At 39.7% G+C, this 18,526-nt stretch overlaps 2 protein-coding genes across 2 annotated transcripts in view; both read right to left on the bottom strand.

Annotated features, from left to right (window-relative positions):
* Window positions 1-9,242, bottom strand: part of bcl2b (BCL2 apoptosis regulator b) — a 34,186-nt gene extending 24,944 nt beyond the window's left edge. Inside the window, exon 1 of the mRNA XM_008434088.2 lies at window positions 8,055-9,242. Within this exon, the coding sequence (XP_008432310.1) occupies window positions 8,055-8,609 (555 nt within the window). The 5' untranslated portion in view covers window positions 8,610-9,242. The remainder of the gene's footprint in view (window positions 1-8,054) is intronic.
* Window positions 9,243-12,271: 3,029 nt separating this feature from the next.
* On the bottom strand, window positions 12,272-18,204 carry kdsr (3-ketodihydrosphingosine reductase). Its single transcript, XM_008434087.2, has 10 exons — window positions 17,654-18,204; window positions 16,254-16,343; window positions 15,844-15,900; window positions 15,674-15,739; window positions 15,486-15,581; window positions 14,852-15,043; window positions 14,498-14,581; window positions 14,238-14,321; window positions 14,043-14,144; window positions 12,272-13,181 (listed from the first exon to the last, which is right to left on the bottom strand). Exons 1-10 carry the CDS (start codon window positions 17,840-17,842, stop codon window positions 13,062-13,064), a joined length of 1,080 nt encoding a protein of 359 aa, XP_008432309.1. The 5' UTR covers window positions 17,843-18,204; the 3' UTR covers window positions 12,272-13,061.
* Window positions 18,205-18,526: the final 322 nt, after the last annotated feature.

Here is an 18,526-nt window from a genome sequence, read left to right on the forward strand (position 1 = left end):
TGAGGATGATTTGAAGAAATCAAGCTGCCTGTTTGACCCGTTGTTCCACTCAACTGCATGGTCAAACAGCGAGTTTTGTTTTGGAGAGACAGCGTGTTTGCATGGTCTAAAATATTTTTCAGCAATTTTTCACAATAATATAGAGTGACTAACAAAATTGTGGTCATGAAAATGATTCTATTCATCTATTTTCTACAGTCGCTTTGTCCTGTTCAGAGTTGTGAGAGTTGGAGCCTATCAAAGCAGTTAATGGYCAAAASGGGACTTAAACCCTTAATGGATCTTGATGGCATCATAGAACCAACACACAAGAAAAAGAAACAGGCAGACTTACTCCTGAAGTCACTTGAGAATCACTAGTTAACCTARCAAGTGTTTTTGAACTTTGGAACAAACCTGAGGATCTGGAGAAAACCACATTTGTGTTGGAGGAACATAAMAGTCCACCAAAGACTTAAACCATCTGAGATTTAAAACCCAGACATTCTGGCTATGTGTCAACTACCATGGAGCCAATAAAAAAAAGACAAACTCAGTTCAAATTGTAAAAAGCTGCTGCCATGCTGTTTCTTATCCTGCCACAGATGTTGGCATATCCAAAGATATACCCTTACTTGCCTTTAAACTTGAATAATAAACCACATTTTCTGAAACATCGAGACCTACAATACCCTATGGCAGGTCTATGAAGAATGTGATCCGCTCCTGTTTTGTAGATTGCACATGTAAGTAAATGAAGGCTGTTAAGTGTAAGAATATCACCAATTTACTCCAACACTTAATGATCACCTGACCGACTGGGGATTAAAGACTAACGGTTCAACACACAAAGCACTCTGCCCCAAGTGGTCAGATAATTATTAGCTGATGTTTCCAGAAAATASGTCAGACTAGTCCACTTGYTGGGGCCACTTCAAGCATTCAGCATTCAGAGGTGAGTGAACTTYCATCAGTAGAGAGAACACATCTGTTGAACATCTACTTTACTTTTCAGAAGAAGTTTTTGATACATTTAAGAGAAATTATTCATCTTTGTTTAAGAAATATCAGTAAGGAAAWTTAAGGTCAAGATCTTGGTCTGGAAGACAAAAGCCTATTTAGAGATGCTTATAGATCTCTTATAAAGACCAGACAGAACATATGCGAATGCATAGAACCTTCAAGAACATCCAGCCAATAGGAATAGTAACCTAAAAAAAACYTGTATGAATAAAAGTCGCCTCCCTCCCCAGGTTCATCTTAGGAATGTCTTTTCTGCAGTCTAGCTATAAATAAAAAATGAAAYCAGATGAATTTGGAACCATGCTCCATGAACTGATATAATTAAAACAAAACTTCTTGATTGCAATGTCCAAACAGTATTGCATGTTTCAAGAAGAAAGGTTGTACATTTCCATGTACACATCAATATGGAAAACATATCCATCTGTACAGCAAGAGTTTGATTATGCAACTGGTTTATGCTGCAGCCAGTAACAAAATGTTTTTTTTTAGTCAAGGAAAGAATAGATTTAGTGAAATACCAACTATTTCAGTGAAAACACAAAGTGCAGTAAAGGAAAAGATGTAGATGTATGTCTACAGTATAATGATGATGTTGAGCCATCCTGAAAATCTACAAATGACCTGCGGAGATACAAGCTAAGCATCATTAAAAAAATCTATGGTTAAAAGAGTAGGTCAAGTTAGAAAGTCAAGGAAAGAGAACTACATAAATGCATTGGAGTCTGCTGCTGCAATATGACAAAATGTGCAAAAGTGAAAAACATTTCACAACAACAAGAACATTGATGTTCTTTTACTCCAAAACTGTAAAATAACTTTGCACTCGCTCCCCGCTGCAAGTGAAGCAATCTCTTCGGTGCTCTCAGGACTTACAGTAAAGGGTTAACCCTGCTTTTGTATGCATTCCACACACAGAGCTGAAGGCTGGCATAAAAGGTCTTTGTGCATCCAGTAGATCTCTGAGAGATTTCTAGACGCCTGCTACTGGAAGAAGGTATTCTTGTCAGACCGATTGGAACAGTTAGAGCCCAGAGCAGCCTGCCTCTGTAGGAAACGTTTCTGAGGTTACAGTTGCCGAGCTGATGGGTGTAAACACAGTGGCAGATGGTGAGCGACCAAGGCCTGCGCAGCAAGAGGGGTACCGCACAGGGGGAAATCTTGGCTCCCTCTTGCCACATTGAGCTCTCTTGCGGTGCGCAAGAAAGAGAGTCGAAATTGAACCGGAGAAACTAAATGTYGTCAGACTCTCCAAGCACAGAGTTGTCAACATATATAGTAAAGCAAGCCGACTTAATAGTTGGGTAGGAAATAGCACTAATTGACATTGTCTTGAGTATTTATTTAGTTCTCAGCTCAGATGGGTAAAAACAAGAAGAYTGTGTGCATCCTACTAATAAAGCTGGTCCAGACTGATGAACCGACTGTGACAGTGCGCAGGGGGAGAAGAGAAGATTTGTAGCTTAGAACGGATGGATCAATCATGACTTAGAGAGCTCATTACACTGGAAAACATAAGTCTTCAGATGTAGCAGGCCTTTCATTGTCTGAACAATGCTTTTTTTTTTCTTTTTTTTTTTTCTAAGGAAAAAAAGTTCAAAGCACAGCTAGGTATCGCCTAGAACAATTCATGGCTGCAGCCTTTATTAGTATTGACTTGTGTTAAACAGACTGGCTCTGCAGCTCTGGGAAGAAGAGAGATCTCAGCGTGGAATTTTATATTTCTACCTTTCCTCGTATGTTTCTTTTATGATTTATTTTGTTTGGGTTTTGTCTCCCCTCTGCCAGCACATCACCTATATAGAGATTAATGACTTCCTCTCTGTCCCACATAGCCTCAACAACGGGGTGCGGCAAGAGGCCCACTATACCATAGCAACATGCGGGTCCCACCCACCACTGAGCAGATTGTTGCTCAGGGAATCCCCCACAGGATGGACCCAGCCCAGGCTTATATTGTCTACTCTTAACAGACAAACACAGACACATACCTGTAAYGCAGGGAATTTAAAAGGCAGAAACAGGCCACCTGGTAAGACATCTGATCTTGGTGTGTTTCAGATCAAATGAGAAGGAACATCTAAACACAGATGCAGAGCTTTGCAAATTTATTCATACCCTTTGAAGATTTCCACACTTTGTTGCATTGCAACCAAAGACTTGAATGCATTTTATGAGAAACACCAACTTCAAGAAATGTGACGTGGAAGGAAAACGTTTCATGGTTCTCAAATTTTTTTTTTACAAATATAAATCTAAAACGTATTGCAAACATTTAGTCTGATACCTCTTACTAAAATCCAGGGCAAACAACTACCTTTCAAAGTCTCCTGATTAGTAAAAAAAAAAAAAAAAAAGAATCCACCAGCATGAAATTTAATCTCAATCTACACAAGAAGGGACTATTTGCAGTTTGGCACAAGCTATGAATGGAACACAAGAAGCAAGGCACTGGATCTCAACATGTAATAWTAAAACAGTTAGAATATCACCACAATATTTAGAATAATTAATTACCTATCAGTGCAAAATTTTGTGGTGGAAGCCTCATTTAAACCCATAAGCGCGCCTCCCCTGCAGATTGATTGACTTGACAATGGTGCCTACCATTGTACATCGATCGTCATTTTTCACAAGTAGACCAAAAGACACTTGCATCTTGGAGCATAGCAAAATACAACAGAAAAAAATGTCATAACATCAGCACTGAGCAATTTCCCATCAGGAACTAAACACATTTTCTTAATCTGAGCTGCTTACAGTTAACTGTTGTGAAACTGCTGTTTTCCTCTTAAGGCTCATTTTGGCACATAGCAGTGTGTGTGTTTGTGTGTGTGAGCGTATGTGTCCGCATGCATGTGTGTGCACACGCGTGCCCCTGCAGCCAGTCAAACGTCTCAGGTCAGGCATGTAATTTCTGGACTCGGATGCTGTCTTCGGCTGCTTTGTTCAATCACTCGGTATTTACTGCCTGTAAATAAACACAGGTGTGCAGCCGGAGCTCAAATTGGAACATGCAATTTCCCTCCAACCAAAGGTCAAAATTTTAACTAAATATTTGGGACAAAGAAAGGGACCTTGTTTCAAATTCTGGGGTGTGGGAAGTAATCAGGGCAGAATGGGAGCAATTTCGCCCTCAACGGGGTTCAACAAACACAGAGAGTGCTTGTCACTTCCAAGGGACACGTTTTAGTTCAATGAAAGCTACATCTGACTCACTCCTGTGTGCAGACTTAACAACGATTAGTGGGCATTTCTATTTTTTGATGCAGCTTTTCAAAACAACAAGAAACAGAAAGCTGTTGAAAGCTATTTCAACACCACTTTTGTATTTTTAAAATGCCATAATGTGTTGATTGGTTCCACACCTTTATTTGTGGAAGATGGCAAACACAACATTCACATTTTCTACACAGTAGCACACCAGACTGAATGTGACCATAAGTACAACCTGTCTAAACAGGCATTTAACCATGTTTACTGAATGTCTTCATTGTTTGGAAGATGTATAAACGCTTTATACAGAGCAAAAACACAGTGCAAGGTTCACCTGGCAGATGGTGGATAAAACTGACCCTGTGTGTACCTCACCACCGAGTGACACTCCTCACAATTAGGTCATCTCCCCCCAGCGAAACCCCAACATCAGATTAAACGTAAGCACATCGGCTCCAACACAAATGCTAGATTATTTTCTCACAGTGGAAGCCATTGTTCTGCCCACATCGTAAGGAGACTGAGGTCACATCCTTTTTCCTCTGAGGGTGTTCARGCATATCCTACCGTGAAAAAAAGACTTCACCGTGTTGCCCGTTTAAGCAGCTGATTTTATGACTCAACACAATAAACAAAGAAAAGTATGTGCTTTGAGTTTTATGTAAAAAAAAAAAMAAAACTATAAAAGTAATTTATGAATTTTACTTACCAATAATATATTGTCTATCTTACATAGTTCTTTCTCACTTAATGCAAAATGCTTGTATGACTTTGTTAGAATAAGTGTAAGCTATTATTATGAGAAGCAGAGAAAAGGGGCTTAAGCCTGACACTCGTGTCTATTTGAGACTTTTATTTTGAAGTAAGAAAGGAAGTAGTTCTTTGTTGTTCCACTGTGTTGACAGTTAAAACAACACAAAATTGTAGTAATGTTCATAACTTATGAAAATCAGTCAATAATTTCCCTTAATCTTTACRCAACTTTAACAAAAGAGAAACATCAGATATAAATGATTTGTAAGCTCTGTGAGAAAATATTACCAAACACTGCTGCAGCTTATCAATGGTGAAGTTACCATCCTATTTGTAACTTTCTGTTGGTGACAAATAAATGTACTATTTCACAGTTTTTAGGAACTGTGAACCAAATTTAATGCTGTCTTGTTCAAATCTCAAGCTCTAAAATCTAAAGTACTACAGCTGATTCAACCGGATTGCTCTATATAGCACAGAGCAAAAAAGATTTACTGATTTTGTAAAAATGAAAATAGAAATAGCATTTTCAGCATTTTCTCTAGCATTAGGATCACATTGGATTGAGACGGCATGAAAACAAAGGATGTCCTCAATCATGATTTTTGGACTCAAAGTCATTTAAGACTAGGCAGTGACCGATGCCAAGTTCCAGTCTTTAGTGCAACATATAGGCCTTGAAATACGAATCTGTAATGGGAAAAGTAACACAGGGACTTCTTGCATTCAGCATTATAACAAGCAAGCAAAAAATAAGTAAAGATGGAGCCAGATTTCACAGACCTCATCAAGAGCACAGAGTGTGTCTTGGTTATTATAGGACATGTTATAACCAAAACAAACACCTCAGGGAATTCCCAGCATTCAAATAAATACAAATCCACATCAGCAATGATCTATCYAGGATGTCAAATCGAGCTTCAGTTGAACATATTTAAGGTCCGTTTTTAAAAATTTTTTTAAAAATTAGAATAAAACCTCTCAAACCGACCCTAACTCCACACATGTGCCATAATAACAATCCCTAAATAATCCTGTGGATTACAGGATGCTATTTTCTTTCCCAGCCCAGCTGATGCAGTCACAGTCATCTCCACCCAGCTGTAAAACACAGACTATGATGACCTACATTATTGTACAGTGGGCACACACTCCAGGGATTGTAGGCAGGCATCTATGCAGCTCTAGGCTTTAAGACACAGGTCTAAAAAAGAAAAAGAAAAAGAAAACCTCAATGCACAACAGAGGACTGCATGTTAAACACAGTGGCTGCAGATTAGCTCTCTGTTCCTGCAGGGCCCTCCCTCTACTGCCTGCCTTTGATATTTGGCAAAACCTGTCACCTCCAGGGGCAAGACAGACACAAGGGGAATGTTAAACGGTCCTATCCTTTGAGATGAAACGTTCGATATGAATCATTGATGCCGCTCATCTTCAAACAAACTCTCTTTCTCTCTCTCTTTCATGCACACATTCACATGTATATGTATATATCCCATTTACCATAGCTTCCAGCTATTACGGCCACGTAGCACAAATGTTATGTTCTTATAACGAGCAACTCCACTAATTAAAGGCTCGTTCATTACAGTTTGGTTTAATGGCAATGTAGAAGTTGCATATTCTGCACTTTTCACACAGAAACCSCAGGACAGTTTGCAAAACATTTTYCTCAAACGTGATGTTGTACAGTTCCAACAGGTTTCTCTCAGAGTGTGTGCGTCTACGCGGGAAGGTCAGCGTTTAGWAGGTTCATGTGCCCTTTAGTAGTGCTTCGACAACCTAACGCAGTCAGTGATGCCCAAAGGCTTTCACACATTAACCAGAAGCTCGCAGTGCGCTGACATGTGTCTGGTGCTCTTCACCCTGCAGGAAACACATTCTAAGGCAATACATGGCAGCATGCAAGGGCAGAAATGAGGCGTTACAGGTGCTGGACCACATGCTCCTGATGGCCAAAGTATTTCCTTTAAGAAACTTTGTAAAACCTACTTGTTATTTGTGAAAAACAGAGTTCTACCATTATGCCGCTGGGATTGAAAATGGGCAAGCTAGGCTAGTCCTGCCCTCATSAGACGTGTACAACGGAGGATCCATTTGTAGACCAGAACTTTTTTATTTTTATTTGTACCAGTTGCCACTTGATGTTTTGTAGAAATTTGCTTTATCTTTGAATGCAGATGCTTCTTTTTGGAATAAGGGCATCTTCTGTCTCTCAATGATAAATGATTAAAAAAAAAAAAATGTTGCCACTCAATGCTTAACGTTGGCACAAGCAACCATAAGCATATTTYTACAATTTTGCTTATTTTCATTAGCTTCTATTTTAATTCAAAATTAATAGGATTTGCTTCTATTTTGTCTTTTAACAGGCGAGCTTCATTTCGTCTGTCTAAACCACTGCCCTCTCTCATGCACCATCTCGCACATGTTCCAAAGAGTCGCGAGTCGTTTCACTTCTTCACCATTTTGTCGGTTTGGTTTTGTTGCACAACACTTTTAGCCTTGTTCTTTTCACTTGGGTATTGGTTTGTAAGGCAGCTACAGTGTAGCTCTTCTTTCAAAATAAAAATTACAGCATAGTCAGACTCGTTAAATTCTAAACCAGCTTTTACTTCCCCAAATTTTCATTTAGACCTTTTCTTCTTTCTTCTTTCTTCTTCTGCTTCTTCTTCTTCTTCTTCTTCTTCGTCTTCTTCTTCCTGACAGCTGTCCGTCTACAACTGGCTGTTGAGTCTAAAGGGAGGGACTTATCTCAGAGCGTGGGGAGGTGTGACCTAACCCTTAATTCTTATTGGACGCGAAGACTTTTAACTGCCAACGTGGTCATCCAATCAGCAGCTCGAACGGGAAAGGCAGCGCTCGCGTTGAGGTGCGTCACATGCACATCTTTGAGGATGATTTTATTAATGACCGATCTCACGTGTACTTTCGGTTCTGAGCCGTAAATAAAGCCACAGAGCGCCCACTGTGATCTCAGCCCGTGCCCGGTTTCAAACCCACGCACTCAGACCTAAAAGAGGACTTTTGCGCATCCGTTGCAACAAATCTGCAAAGCGCTTAAGAGGCTGAATCAGACCTACCCATCCCCCGTTATCTTGTATCCAGCTGTCAAGGGGTCCATTTAAATATTCCGTCATCCACTCCGCGATGTTGTCCACCTGCGACGTCATCTCCTCTTTGGACGCGCACTCCACGCACACCGTGCTTCCGAACTCGAAGAAAGCGATAATCCGACCCCAGTTCACGCCGTCCCGGAACAGTTCGTTTATGACCTCGGCGAACCTCGTCCTCGCCGTGTCTCTGGTGAGGTACAGCTGCTGCGACATCTCCACGAAGTCCAACTGGTACAGTTTCTCGAGTTCGTCCCCGGCGTCGCGCAGGACCCGGTGGATGTCTGCGTACGGGTCGGACTGCGAGATCCGCCTGCAGAGGCGGTGGGGGTCGCTGTCGCTGTCGGGCCCCGGTCCTGCATCGTGGCAGCGCCGAACCAAAGTCGGTGAATGGTCACCTAAACCTCCGTTATTAGCAGCAGCGTCGTCGTCCGGAACTCCGTTAAATCCCCACACGTATCCCCTTTTGGAGAGTTTATGGCAGATGTAGTTTTCCACAATATTGCGGTTGTAGTCGTTCGCCATCCCTAAATGTGACACTTGGTGTAAAATCAGAGCGTGCCCTAAATAGAATGCATTCTGATCGAAATTGTGCGGTGCTGTTCAACCCCACTGCAAAGCCTCGTCTAAATCTGGGTTTATGTTGAGATCTAAGCAACGCAATTAATTATTCCACTCTACAGGCGAAAAAAAAATAAAAAATTTAATGAACTCAGAAAATTAATTTGAGACAAAAATAAAAAAACTGATTTGGATCTCAAAAAAAAAAAAAAAAAAAAAAAAAAATCCCCGGTTCCGTTTGAGCAGGAGCCTTCTTTTCCCGAATCCTTGCAGGGACACTGCTGGGGAGAGATCCAATATGCGGAAGAGCTTGGAGTAGTTTGCTTGTTCCCGTGCACATCCCCCAGGCGTAGATGAGCAGCGATTAGAAAAATATATGAATGAAAGTCAAAGTTGTGCGCGCCTGAAGGGGGATCCACGGCGGCTCAACGGATATTAACCCCGCTACAAGCCGAGCAGACGCGGGGCTGTGAGTCAGACAAGGTCGGACTGGGTCCTCTTCAGCGATCACTCCACATATCAGCAGCAGCTCCAGCCCACCACCAGTGGGCCGCTCTCTCTCACTGACGTCAGCTCAGAGTCTCCGACGTTGAAGGGGGGAAAACCCTTTTTTTTTTTTTTGTAGCCAGCGTTTGTACAAGTATTGCACTATAAATGTATTTACGCCATTAAAAGCCAACTTTCCGTAAGAACACATTCCTTTCATTTTTAAAATGGTGCACGAGAAAACCGTTCAGCTTTCTTTTCATCAAGTCCGTTCTCCCCCTTGTGGTTGAAATAATTTACTAAACATTTGGCCCCATATAGCTACGCTTACGAGAATGTTGAACTTTTGCACTTCTAGGCACTTTTACGAGCTTAAAATGTTTGTTATTGCAGTTTTATGTACTTAACCACAACTTAAGTAGAGCACGACAGAGTGTAAAAGGATAATAATCMTAAAAAAAGTAAATAAAATCTGGAAATCGAAGCGTTAATTTGTATACAACTCATTTTATTATGAAAAACCTACATTAGAGCAACCAATCAACTTCAGAAGTCAACTATTCTAAATAAAGTTGATCTATGTGTACTTTTTAAAAAAGCAGTTTAGGTGAAGACCTGAGTTTTTGTTGTTGTTTTTGGACAACATTGGCAATGATGACCAGGAAACACACCAGAAATATCAAATATAATAGCTGTTTAAAAGTGTAACCGCTATTCTGTTATTTAATTGCTACTCTTGGGAACCGTTTACCAATCCATCTGAAAATGGTACAAATATGGTAACTTTAGAGGAACTGCAGAGATGTACAGCCCAGGTGGGAGAATCTTTTGATAGAGACAAGTATAAGACATTCACTCTTAAAAAAAAAAAAAAAGGCCTTCATTTAAGACAAGAGACTACTGCCACTGCTGGAAAAGTCATTAAAAAAACATATTTGCAATTTCTAGTTAGACGAGTCCAAAAAACAACTTCATGGCCTACATGAAAACCTCTGTATGGCAGAAAGCTAACACTGCACATTACCCTGAACACACCTTCCCCCATGGAGAGACATGGTGGTTGAGGCGTCRTGTTGTGGCCGTRCTTTTCTTCAGAATGGACATTGAAGCTGGTCAGAGAGAATGAGAAAATGGTTGCTGGTACGCAYGTCAATACAGGACAGCCAACCTGTAAGGCATTATAAAAGATGAGACCATAGCAGAAGTTTACCTCCCAGCAGGACAGTGCACCTAATACTACAGCCAGAGATGGTTCAGATAAAAAACATTTTAATGTGTTAGAATGGTCCAGTCAAAGTCCAGACCCAATTTCAATTAAGATTTTGTAGCAAGACTTCTGTTTACAAATGTTCCTCATCCAATTTATTTGGGCTATAAATAGCTTGCAAAAAGGAATAGGCAAAACATTCTACTATATTATTTTGAATAATAAAAAAAATCATATTTAATGTTACTTCCACTTCACTAATATGCCCTGCTTTTGTTCCAAGAAGTATTTCAACTTTTGCAAAGCACTGTACCATGTACAATCTCTTAAWCCCACATAGATCTACTCCAGCACTRTTACTAAAGTCTTACTGCAATACTCGGAAYAAGAAATAAAACTAAAACACTTAGGCAATTAGTCTTTTTTTTCCCGATACAATTATTTATTTTATCATGTAAGAAAATAAGACATAAGAGCGTTCCACTTTTGAAAACTTCTTTCAATGGCACACAAGGTGAAGGTGTTAAATCATTTTGGCAGAAACAAAAAAAGGAAAAAAAAAAATAAGCGCAAAACACAAGAGTGTGCAGAATGACTTTCATGTTCAATATTCTTAAACTGATTAGGAACATACTGATAACACTATTGAGGAGYTGGGGAGACTAAAGCTTCAGTTTTCACCGATGTTCAAACATACTGTAAGCATAGGCTTTATTTGCATAGCTTAAAGGTGTTCAAACAAAACTGCTTCTACATAAGCTACATGTTTCACTATGTGTTGCTACCTTGAGGGGTTTGGGGTGCGGAAAGGAGAACTTTATAAAGCAAATACATGCAGGATAATGAAATGATCTCCCGGGTGTAGGGCAGAATGCCTTTAAACCAATATCAAATGAGAACATCATCAAACAAGAGTCATTCATTCCCACGTTCATATCTTGGATTGAATAAGGCTTTTTTTTYMWYMWKRAAARRAWWRRAAMYKRWWAAAWWMMRRRGGKTWAAAAAAAATGTAATTTTACAGGCAACAAAAATAATTATATGTGGATTAAGTCACACTGCTAGATCTGTCCTACTCATAGCTTCAGACTTATCAGTTGTCACCTCTTAAGGCTCAGGATGACTCAAGTAGCCCTACTCCATGGTTTCTGCAGCCGACGATCAACAGAGCAGCAACATAGATTTAACATCTTTTGGCATTCAAATGTTGGATCTAAAAATAATAATAATCCAAAAGCCTGATTGGAATGTTGGCATGAAGGTACATTCGTTTTAGAATGGGCTAAAAGAAGACTGTGAGAGTCTATGAGGCATTTCTTAAGTCTCTGTAGCTTGAAAGAGTAGGGAAGACAGAAGTTTACTCAAGGCTTGACAGAGACCAGATGGAAATTTAGAACCGACCATGGAACTACTGGTCCAAACTCACATGGGCGCTGCCTGTCTGAGTGATATTTTGGACTTTGTGTAAAAACAAATCTCTTTGCTGTCAGTGGACCTAAAGAGACAGGACTCGAACCAGCGAGTCGAGTCTTGACCTGACTCAACGACAACCCAACAGACAGCGRATCCCGACAGGATCCAAACTCGGATGCATCGACACGCACAAAAACTAATGATAAATCAGAGTAGGGGTGCAGTGTACGAGCTTGTGCAGGTGAAAGGTGAAATCATGTGCTGGCTTTTCTCCCTTCGCCCTACCTACGACTTCATGGCTTCAACTCGCAAGAAAAAAAAGAAGAAGCTTTTTTTCCAAGCTGGAATGATAAAGAAAAGATTTAGTGTCTTAATAATCGAGAAGATTAAATSAAATGGCTTTTCCGTCCCTGGCTCAGTCACAGTAAAAACACACTCATTCATGCACACAGTTCACCCACAATTATTGTTTTGTTGTTTTTTTGTTACCCTCACTGCATTTAAAATGTAGACATCAATATAATTTGAAAAGGATGTATTTTACATTTCCAAAATCAGAAATATTGAAAAACAAACAAAAAAAAACCCCTCTCACTCAGATATTAATAAAGAATACAGTTATATCACTTCACAGCTTAGTACACACACAAAGCACAAAGACAAAACATCATACGGCAAAACCCCCCCACAGAGTTCCAGTCAGAGGTCATTCAGTCAAAAAGGGAAGGCGCTTTGCCTGCAAAGACTTGAGGTACAAAACCTATTTAGTGAAAACTGTAAAATTCTCAGTATAAAGTGGAGATACTTGTGTGATATAATGTAACAAGACGACTGAAAGTGTAAGCTTACTTTGTTTTACATTATAGCTCGCAGTAGGAAGGAATTTTAAACCTTATTTGGTACAACTAGTCAAGCTGTCTTCTGCTTCTGTATGCAAGGAGGGAGAAAAAAAAAAGAAAAAAAAGCACTAGTGTGACTCAGTGCTTCAAAGGAATCACGTATTATAAAAACTGCAATGTTTAGTCTGCCCCTTCTCCTTTCCATTCCTAAAACGAGGAATTCACATTTAAACAAAGGTATTCCCTGTTCAAAGAGGGCACAGAATGTAAAACTTAAACTTTAAGGAGAAGTGATGTCACCAGAAAGTAAACATAATACACTATGTTTTTTTTCTGTTTCTTTCATAAATGATATCAAACGTTTGGCTTGCATGTGCATTCCCACCCCAACTGTGTACATTTGAAAAGACGGAGGACAAAGCTGCAGAGGAAGAGGAGCAGTACTGGGCTGTGAGGACTTTAAGGCTGCGGTTACTCCCTCTTGTCGGCTTCTTTCGATTGCTCCCTCTGAATCATGCAGCGGCGTACGATGCTGTCAAAGCTCCCCAGGTAGAAGAGGGCGATGCTCCGAAACAACCCCATTGTGACAATCTGTGTGAACATTCAAAGTTAGAACCACACGTACAGCAAACTGGCATGCTGGAGGTCATGTTTTAATCGCATCTCGATACATTAGAACATCACTGAACAATTTATTTCAGTAGCTGAATTCGGGAATTGAGACTCGTACATAATTTACATTCGACACACAAGTGTGTGTGTTATACGTTTTATTTATTTCTGCCAACTATGGCTTAAAGCTAATGAGACCCAAGCAATCGAAAATATTAACATGTTATGTTTATGGTCATAATATGGCTTGCACCATCGTGGGGAAAAGTGCTGCTGACTTGACGGTTGTCATGCTGACACTCCTCATAAGGAGGGTAAAGAAGATGGCTGTTCATGTGCTGCTGTATTCAAATTTATTACTGGAAAAGTGAGTGGAAGGAAAAAGTGTGGTAGAACAATAGAAGCAAAAGCAAGAGGGATGACTGCAACCTTCAGAAGTCTGTGAAGGTTTGGGGCAGAGTCATAAATYGTGCTACAATTGTCCTGTTTCTTGTAGGCACYAATCTAAAAAGGAAAAGAAGACCATTGGTTTGTCACTCAATGGTTCAAAACCCTTTTCCTCAGTAAGACATGCCGGTGTAGGCCAACATTTATGTATAAAAAATTATTTTAAACCACTTTTTAGTCTAATTTCCTTAAAAACTTTACTGTGGGTTTTTATTAGATATAAGCCATAATCCAAAACTAACAGAAAAAAACGCTACATATACATCAGTTTGTAATTCATCTATACTAGATATAAAAAAAAAAAAAACTTTTTGAATTTAATTACTCAAATAAATCTACATCTGAGAAAAAATTTCAAGTTACTGAGCAGCACCTGTGTGTGTATGTTTGTACCTGCTGGAGGCCTTCTGTGATGGAGGTGACAGGTGACATTCCACAGGTGAGAGCTGATAGCATGTAACCATCTGGGCCAACTGAGCTGTTAAAGTTTCCTTGCTGCAAAGACAAAAAAAAAAAAAAAAAAGCTTAAACTTCAACAAAACATACATTTTAAAGTTGAATCAACAGTAGCTGAAAGGATTTTCTTACCACCCCATCCCTGACAAAGATTTTGGCCACTTGGTCAGGCTGCCAAACTCCAGAGGTTTCAGAGATCAATTTGGTCTCTAAAGGCTTGGAAGGGAAAGAATGAAAAGCAAAAGCTGTGAGAAATTAAGAAATTACTGTCCCTTTAGTAGCTAAATTAAAAAAWATATGCTAATCCATAAATAAATACCACWAACTATTCAGTGGAACTATGTGTCTGTAACCRGATCTTTAGCCCAGATTAAGATTTAAGATTAAGGCACCTTTGATTTGTTCTCTTCAGCCAGTAGTGGAGTGTCCGTGTCGGGTGGGAATGCCAAAGTCACATAGATATTGTAGGGCTTTACCTGGAAATCAATAGCAGCATGACCAGAATATAAATGACAGTAATAGCCTTTCATAATAAACAACCTCCCCCACCCTCATTTTTTTTATGCTGGGAGTCATTTTGACACCCCTCCTCCATTAACATAAGAATCATCCCCTAAAACAGTTCTAAAAATATGCAAAACTATTTGCATATTTCAACTACCTGTATTTTGCAGATAATTTCAGCTGCTGTGTGTCTGATAGGTGTGAAGAGAAAAATCAGTGGGGGGGGAGACAAGCAAACGAACCTCCATCTGCAGTGCCTCTGCCAAGCCACGCAGAGCAAACTTGGATGCAGAGTAGGCGGTGTACCCAAACAGGCCGATCTGACCCGCCTGGGATGACACGAACATGATGCGGCCCATTCTTCGCTCCTTCATGGTGGTTATCACAGCTCGTGTTGGATAAACGCTGCCCAGGTAGTTCAGGTCTATCATTTCCTGCACAACGTAAGGCCAAAGTTCACATCTAATGCAGGAGGACGGACAGTACTGAAGTGCATTTCACAATTTAAATATACTTGTAAGTGTTCAATTAACAGCTGTAGTGATTTACTTCTTTATAAAATAACAAGACAATATTAGGATTTATTCAAATGCTTCTTTTATGAGTTTTTTTTGTTGTTGCTTGAACTATTTATAGATCTATGTTACTGAATGGTTTAGCAACACCAAGTATCCTTCTAAACAGGAATAAAAGAATCAGAATAGAAAACGACTACTCTAAGTCAGGCACTTAAAAAAAAGGAAATTTTCTGCTCAGAATTGCTCAACCACACAGTTCACTTTGCTTTCAATGTATAAAATATGCAATATTACCTACAATTAGTACGTTTTAAAAGATCCTATTAACCTCTTAAGATTAGAAGTCGCTGGCACTCACCTTGAAGCGCTCCACCTCCATTTCCTCAAACTTTGCAGAAATGGACGTTCCAGCGCAGTTTATAAGCATGTCAACAGGCCCGAGCTTCTCCTGAGCCTGCATAGCAACAAAATCCCACTTTTATAACACTACTCTAAATTATTTAGAGAATCTGATATGTCCTATCAAAGTGAAGGGGGTAACATTACCTGTTTTATCACATTTTCCACCTGCGTGTAGTCACTGGAAACATCCACTGATACGCAGAGCACCACCTGAACAGAGAACGAGATTTAAAAAGTCAATCAGATGTGAGGTTCTGAATGAACATGATGAAAACGACCAGACCGTAAGGTGGATTTTTARAAGGTAAAAATACCTGCTTGTCGTTGATGGCAAATTTTTCCACCTCTTTCTTTGCACTTAGTAATTTCTCCTGAAAGAAATGCTGTATGTAATTAATCTATTCTAAAAACATATTGCTTTTGAAATAAATGAGTGTAAAGCAACTGTAATACCGTTCATATGTATTAGCTCACACTGGACCAAGYGAATCAAACAACATATTTCAAGAACAATAATTATATCACATGATCACCAAGCGTCAAACAGAAACTAAAGCAAACTTTTGCACATGATCGTTCACCTGACATGGAATAAATTCACCTTCACTTGTGCAGGGTTTGACGTAAAACAAAAACAAAACAAAACAAAAAAAAACACTAAGAGAGTTGACTGTAATAACAGCTTGTGGAGGACTGGAAGGACTGGTTAAATGTTTGCACTGACCTCGTCTCGAGCGACCAGAGTGATGAATGCTCCTTGTCTGTAGCACTCAACTGCGATGCTTTTCCCAATCCCACTGGAGCCTCCTGTCACCTGATCAATACAGCAGCAACATGCAAAGGATCAGGGATGCTGAGAAGATGTAGCAGCAGAGTATTCACAGCAAACCTCAAAGTGATGAAAGGGGAATCTTTATAGACTTTCATTTAAATGAACTGTAGGTTATTTACTGGGCAATAATCAGAAAGGTCATTCCAAACGGACAGAGTTACTGCTCAATATATATTCTAGACATTGGCAACAGAACATTTACCAACAGACGATTTATTCYTCTAATATTTCCGCAAATCATGTGACAATACATGCTTCACTGTTTGATTTTTTTCCCCATTCTGTTTGGAATATATTGATTAGGAAAAACATCACTTTCAGAGCTTGTTAGGGATCTAAACCACACCTACTCTGAGAGCAGACCTAGAGGAATAAAAGCCAGTGACATTTCCCTTTTGAATCTCGCCAAGTTATTAGCAAGAYCTCTCTGTTAGTAGTAGGTAHAGGATGGTTAGTGGCTTTAAAGYAAGCCAGTGCTAAAACTTTGCTTAAAAAACTAAACTACCAAATGAATCCACTAAATGATCATGGAAGTGTCAGAATGACTGAGGTTTTAGAGTTATAAAGAATATAGTTATGCAGTACCACCTGTTACTCSGTACAGCCGGTCAGCTGGCAGAAAAAAAGGCTARAAAATGTTTTCCTTGGTTACAATAAACACAAAACACAAAACTAAAGAAAATTATGACATCAGAATGATCTATACATCTTTTTTAAGAACGTATGCTTTAATGCAGGAATTAGGCTTATTCACGCAATTTCTCTCTTTTTTTCCCCCTTTTAACTTGTCAGTGACTCTATAACCATGAATTGATATTGGAGCAACAATGATAAAATATGCAATATTAAAATCAATCCTTGTAAAAAATATATCTATATATAAATAAAAAAAGCCAAAATTTCGCCTGAAAAATCAAATCAAAGAATCTGTCACGTGCTGTTTTTATTTTAATTATGTAAAGCACTTTGAAATGCCTTGCTGCTGAAATGTGCTATACAAATAAAATTTGATTGATTGATTGATTGATATACAGACGTGGGAAATATTTAACCCCAAGGATAGTTTTCTATTCTACGTAATAACCCTGTTTGTCGTGGGCGTGTCGTTCCATAATTCCCCCCCCCCCAAAAAAATATATGGGAATCAGAAGAAACAAGTCGAAACGTTAAAGCACTCTACTCAGAAAATAAGTTTTATGTACTGTGTTAAACTGATGCTACAGCCTGAAGGCGGCTGCACCCTCAATGAAAGAGTGGACGTTAACTACCGTTAACGAAGTAGAGGTACTCACCACGACGTGGGCCCCGTTCAGCTTCAGAGGTTTGGGGCTTATGAGAGGCGATATCATGTACAGCAATAACACAAAAGCAACAATGAAGGCAGCGACGACAAGAAACATAATGAAAGGTAAAAGGAGCCACCAAGAATGGACGTAGAGCCAATCTGCAATCGGTGAACTGAACGCTTCCTCAGAGGACATGGGTGAAACCTTAGCTTGCTTGCTAGCTAGCAGGCCAATTTCTCCGCTCCGTTATAACAGCTATGAGGCAAGAGGCGGCTCTGGGAGGGGGAGCTGGTGAAGGGCAGACCTCTGGGGAGGGGTCGCTCCAGGTTTTGGCAGCTGGTCAAAGACTTATAACTACCAGGTTAACGAGCCGTTCTGGACTTTAGTCACTTACGACAAAGCGCTGTCCGTAGAAACTAAAACAAACYGAACTGTGTACRGTAAACGGTCATACTTGGTACTTGTAGTCCTAAAGTGAATGTTTCAACACTGGCTCCTGAGTTCAGAGACAGCAATTCCCACAATGCAACGCATCATTAAGGAACTTTGAACTTCAGCTTGAAACCAGGGAGAGTGACCGTAAGGTTCCGACAGACTAGGATGAAAATAAAATTTATTTCACATCAGTGTAAAATGAAGTAGTGGTGCACTGTCTGGCCTATCACCGATACTTAAAGAGCCTAACATACGGATACCGTTTTTTGTTGTCAGAAAATCTAACAGGAGTAACTATTGAGTGCAGAAATGACCTGATGGGAATGTCTGTCAGTCAAGCCTCTCTCAGAAGAGCAAAAGGGGGACAGTGGCTGATTTTCAGAACTTTCTAAGGTTTCTCATGTATCGGCAGATTGCCGATTTCCTTAAAGATATTGGTGCCGA

The sequence above is a fragment of the Poecilia reticulata genome, linkage group LG17 (genome assembly GCF_000633615.1).
Source record: "Poecilia reticulata strain Guanapo linkage group LG17, Guppy_female_1.0+MT, whole genome shotgun sequence".
In the NCBI taxonomy this organism is placed as follows: Eukaryota; Metazoa; Chordata; class Actinopteri; order Cyprinodontiformes; family Poeciliidae; genus Poecilia; species Poecilia reticulata.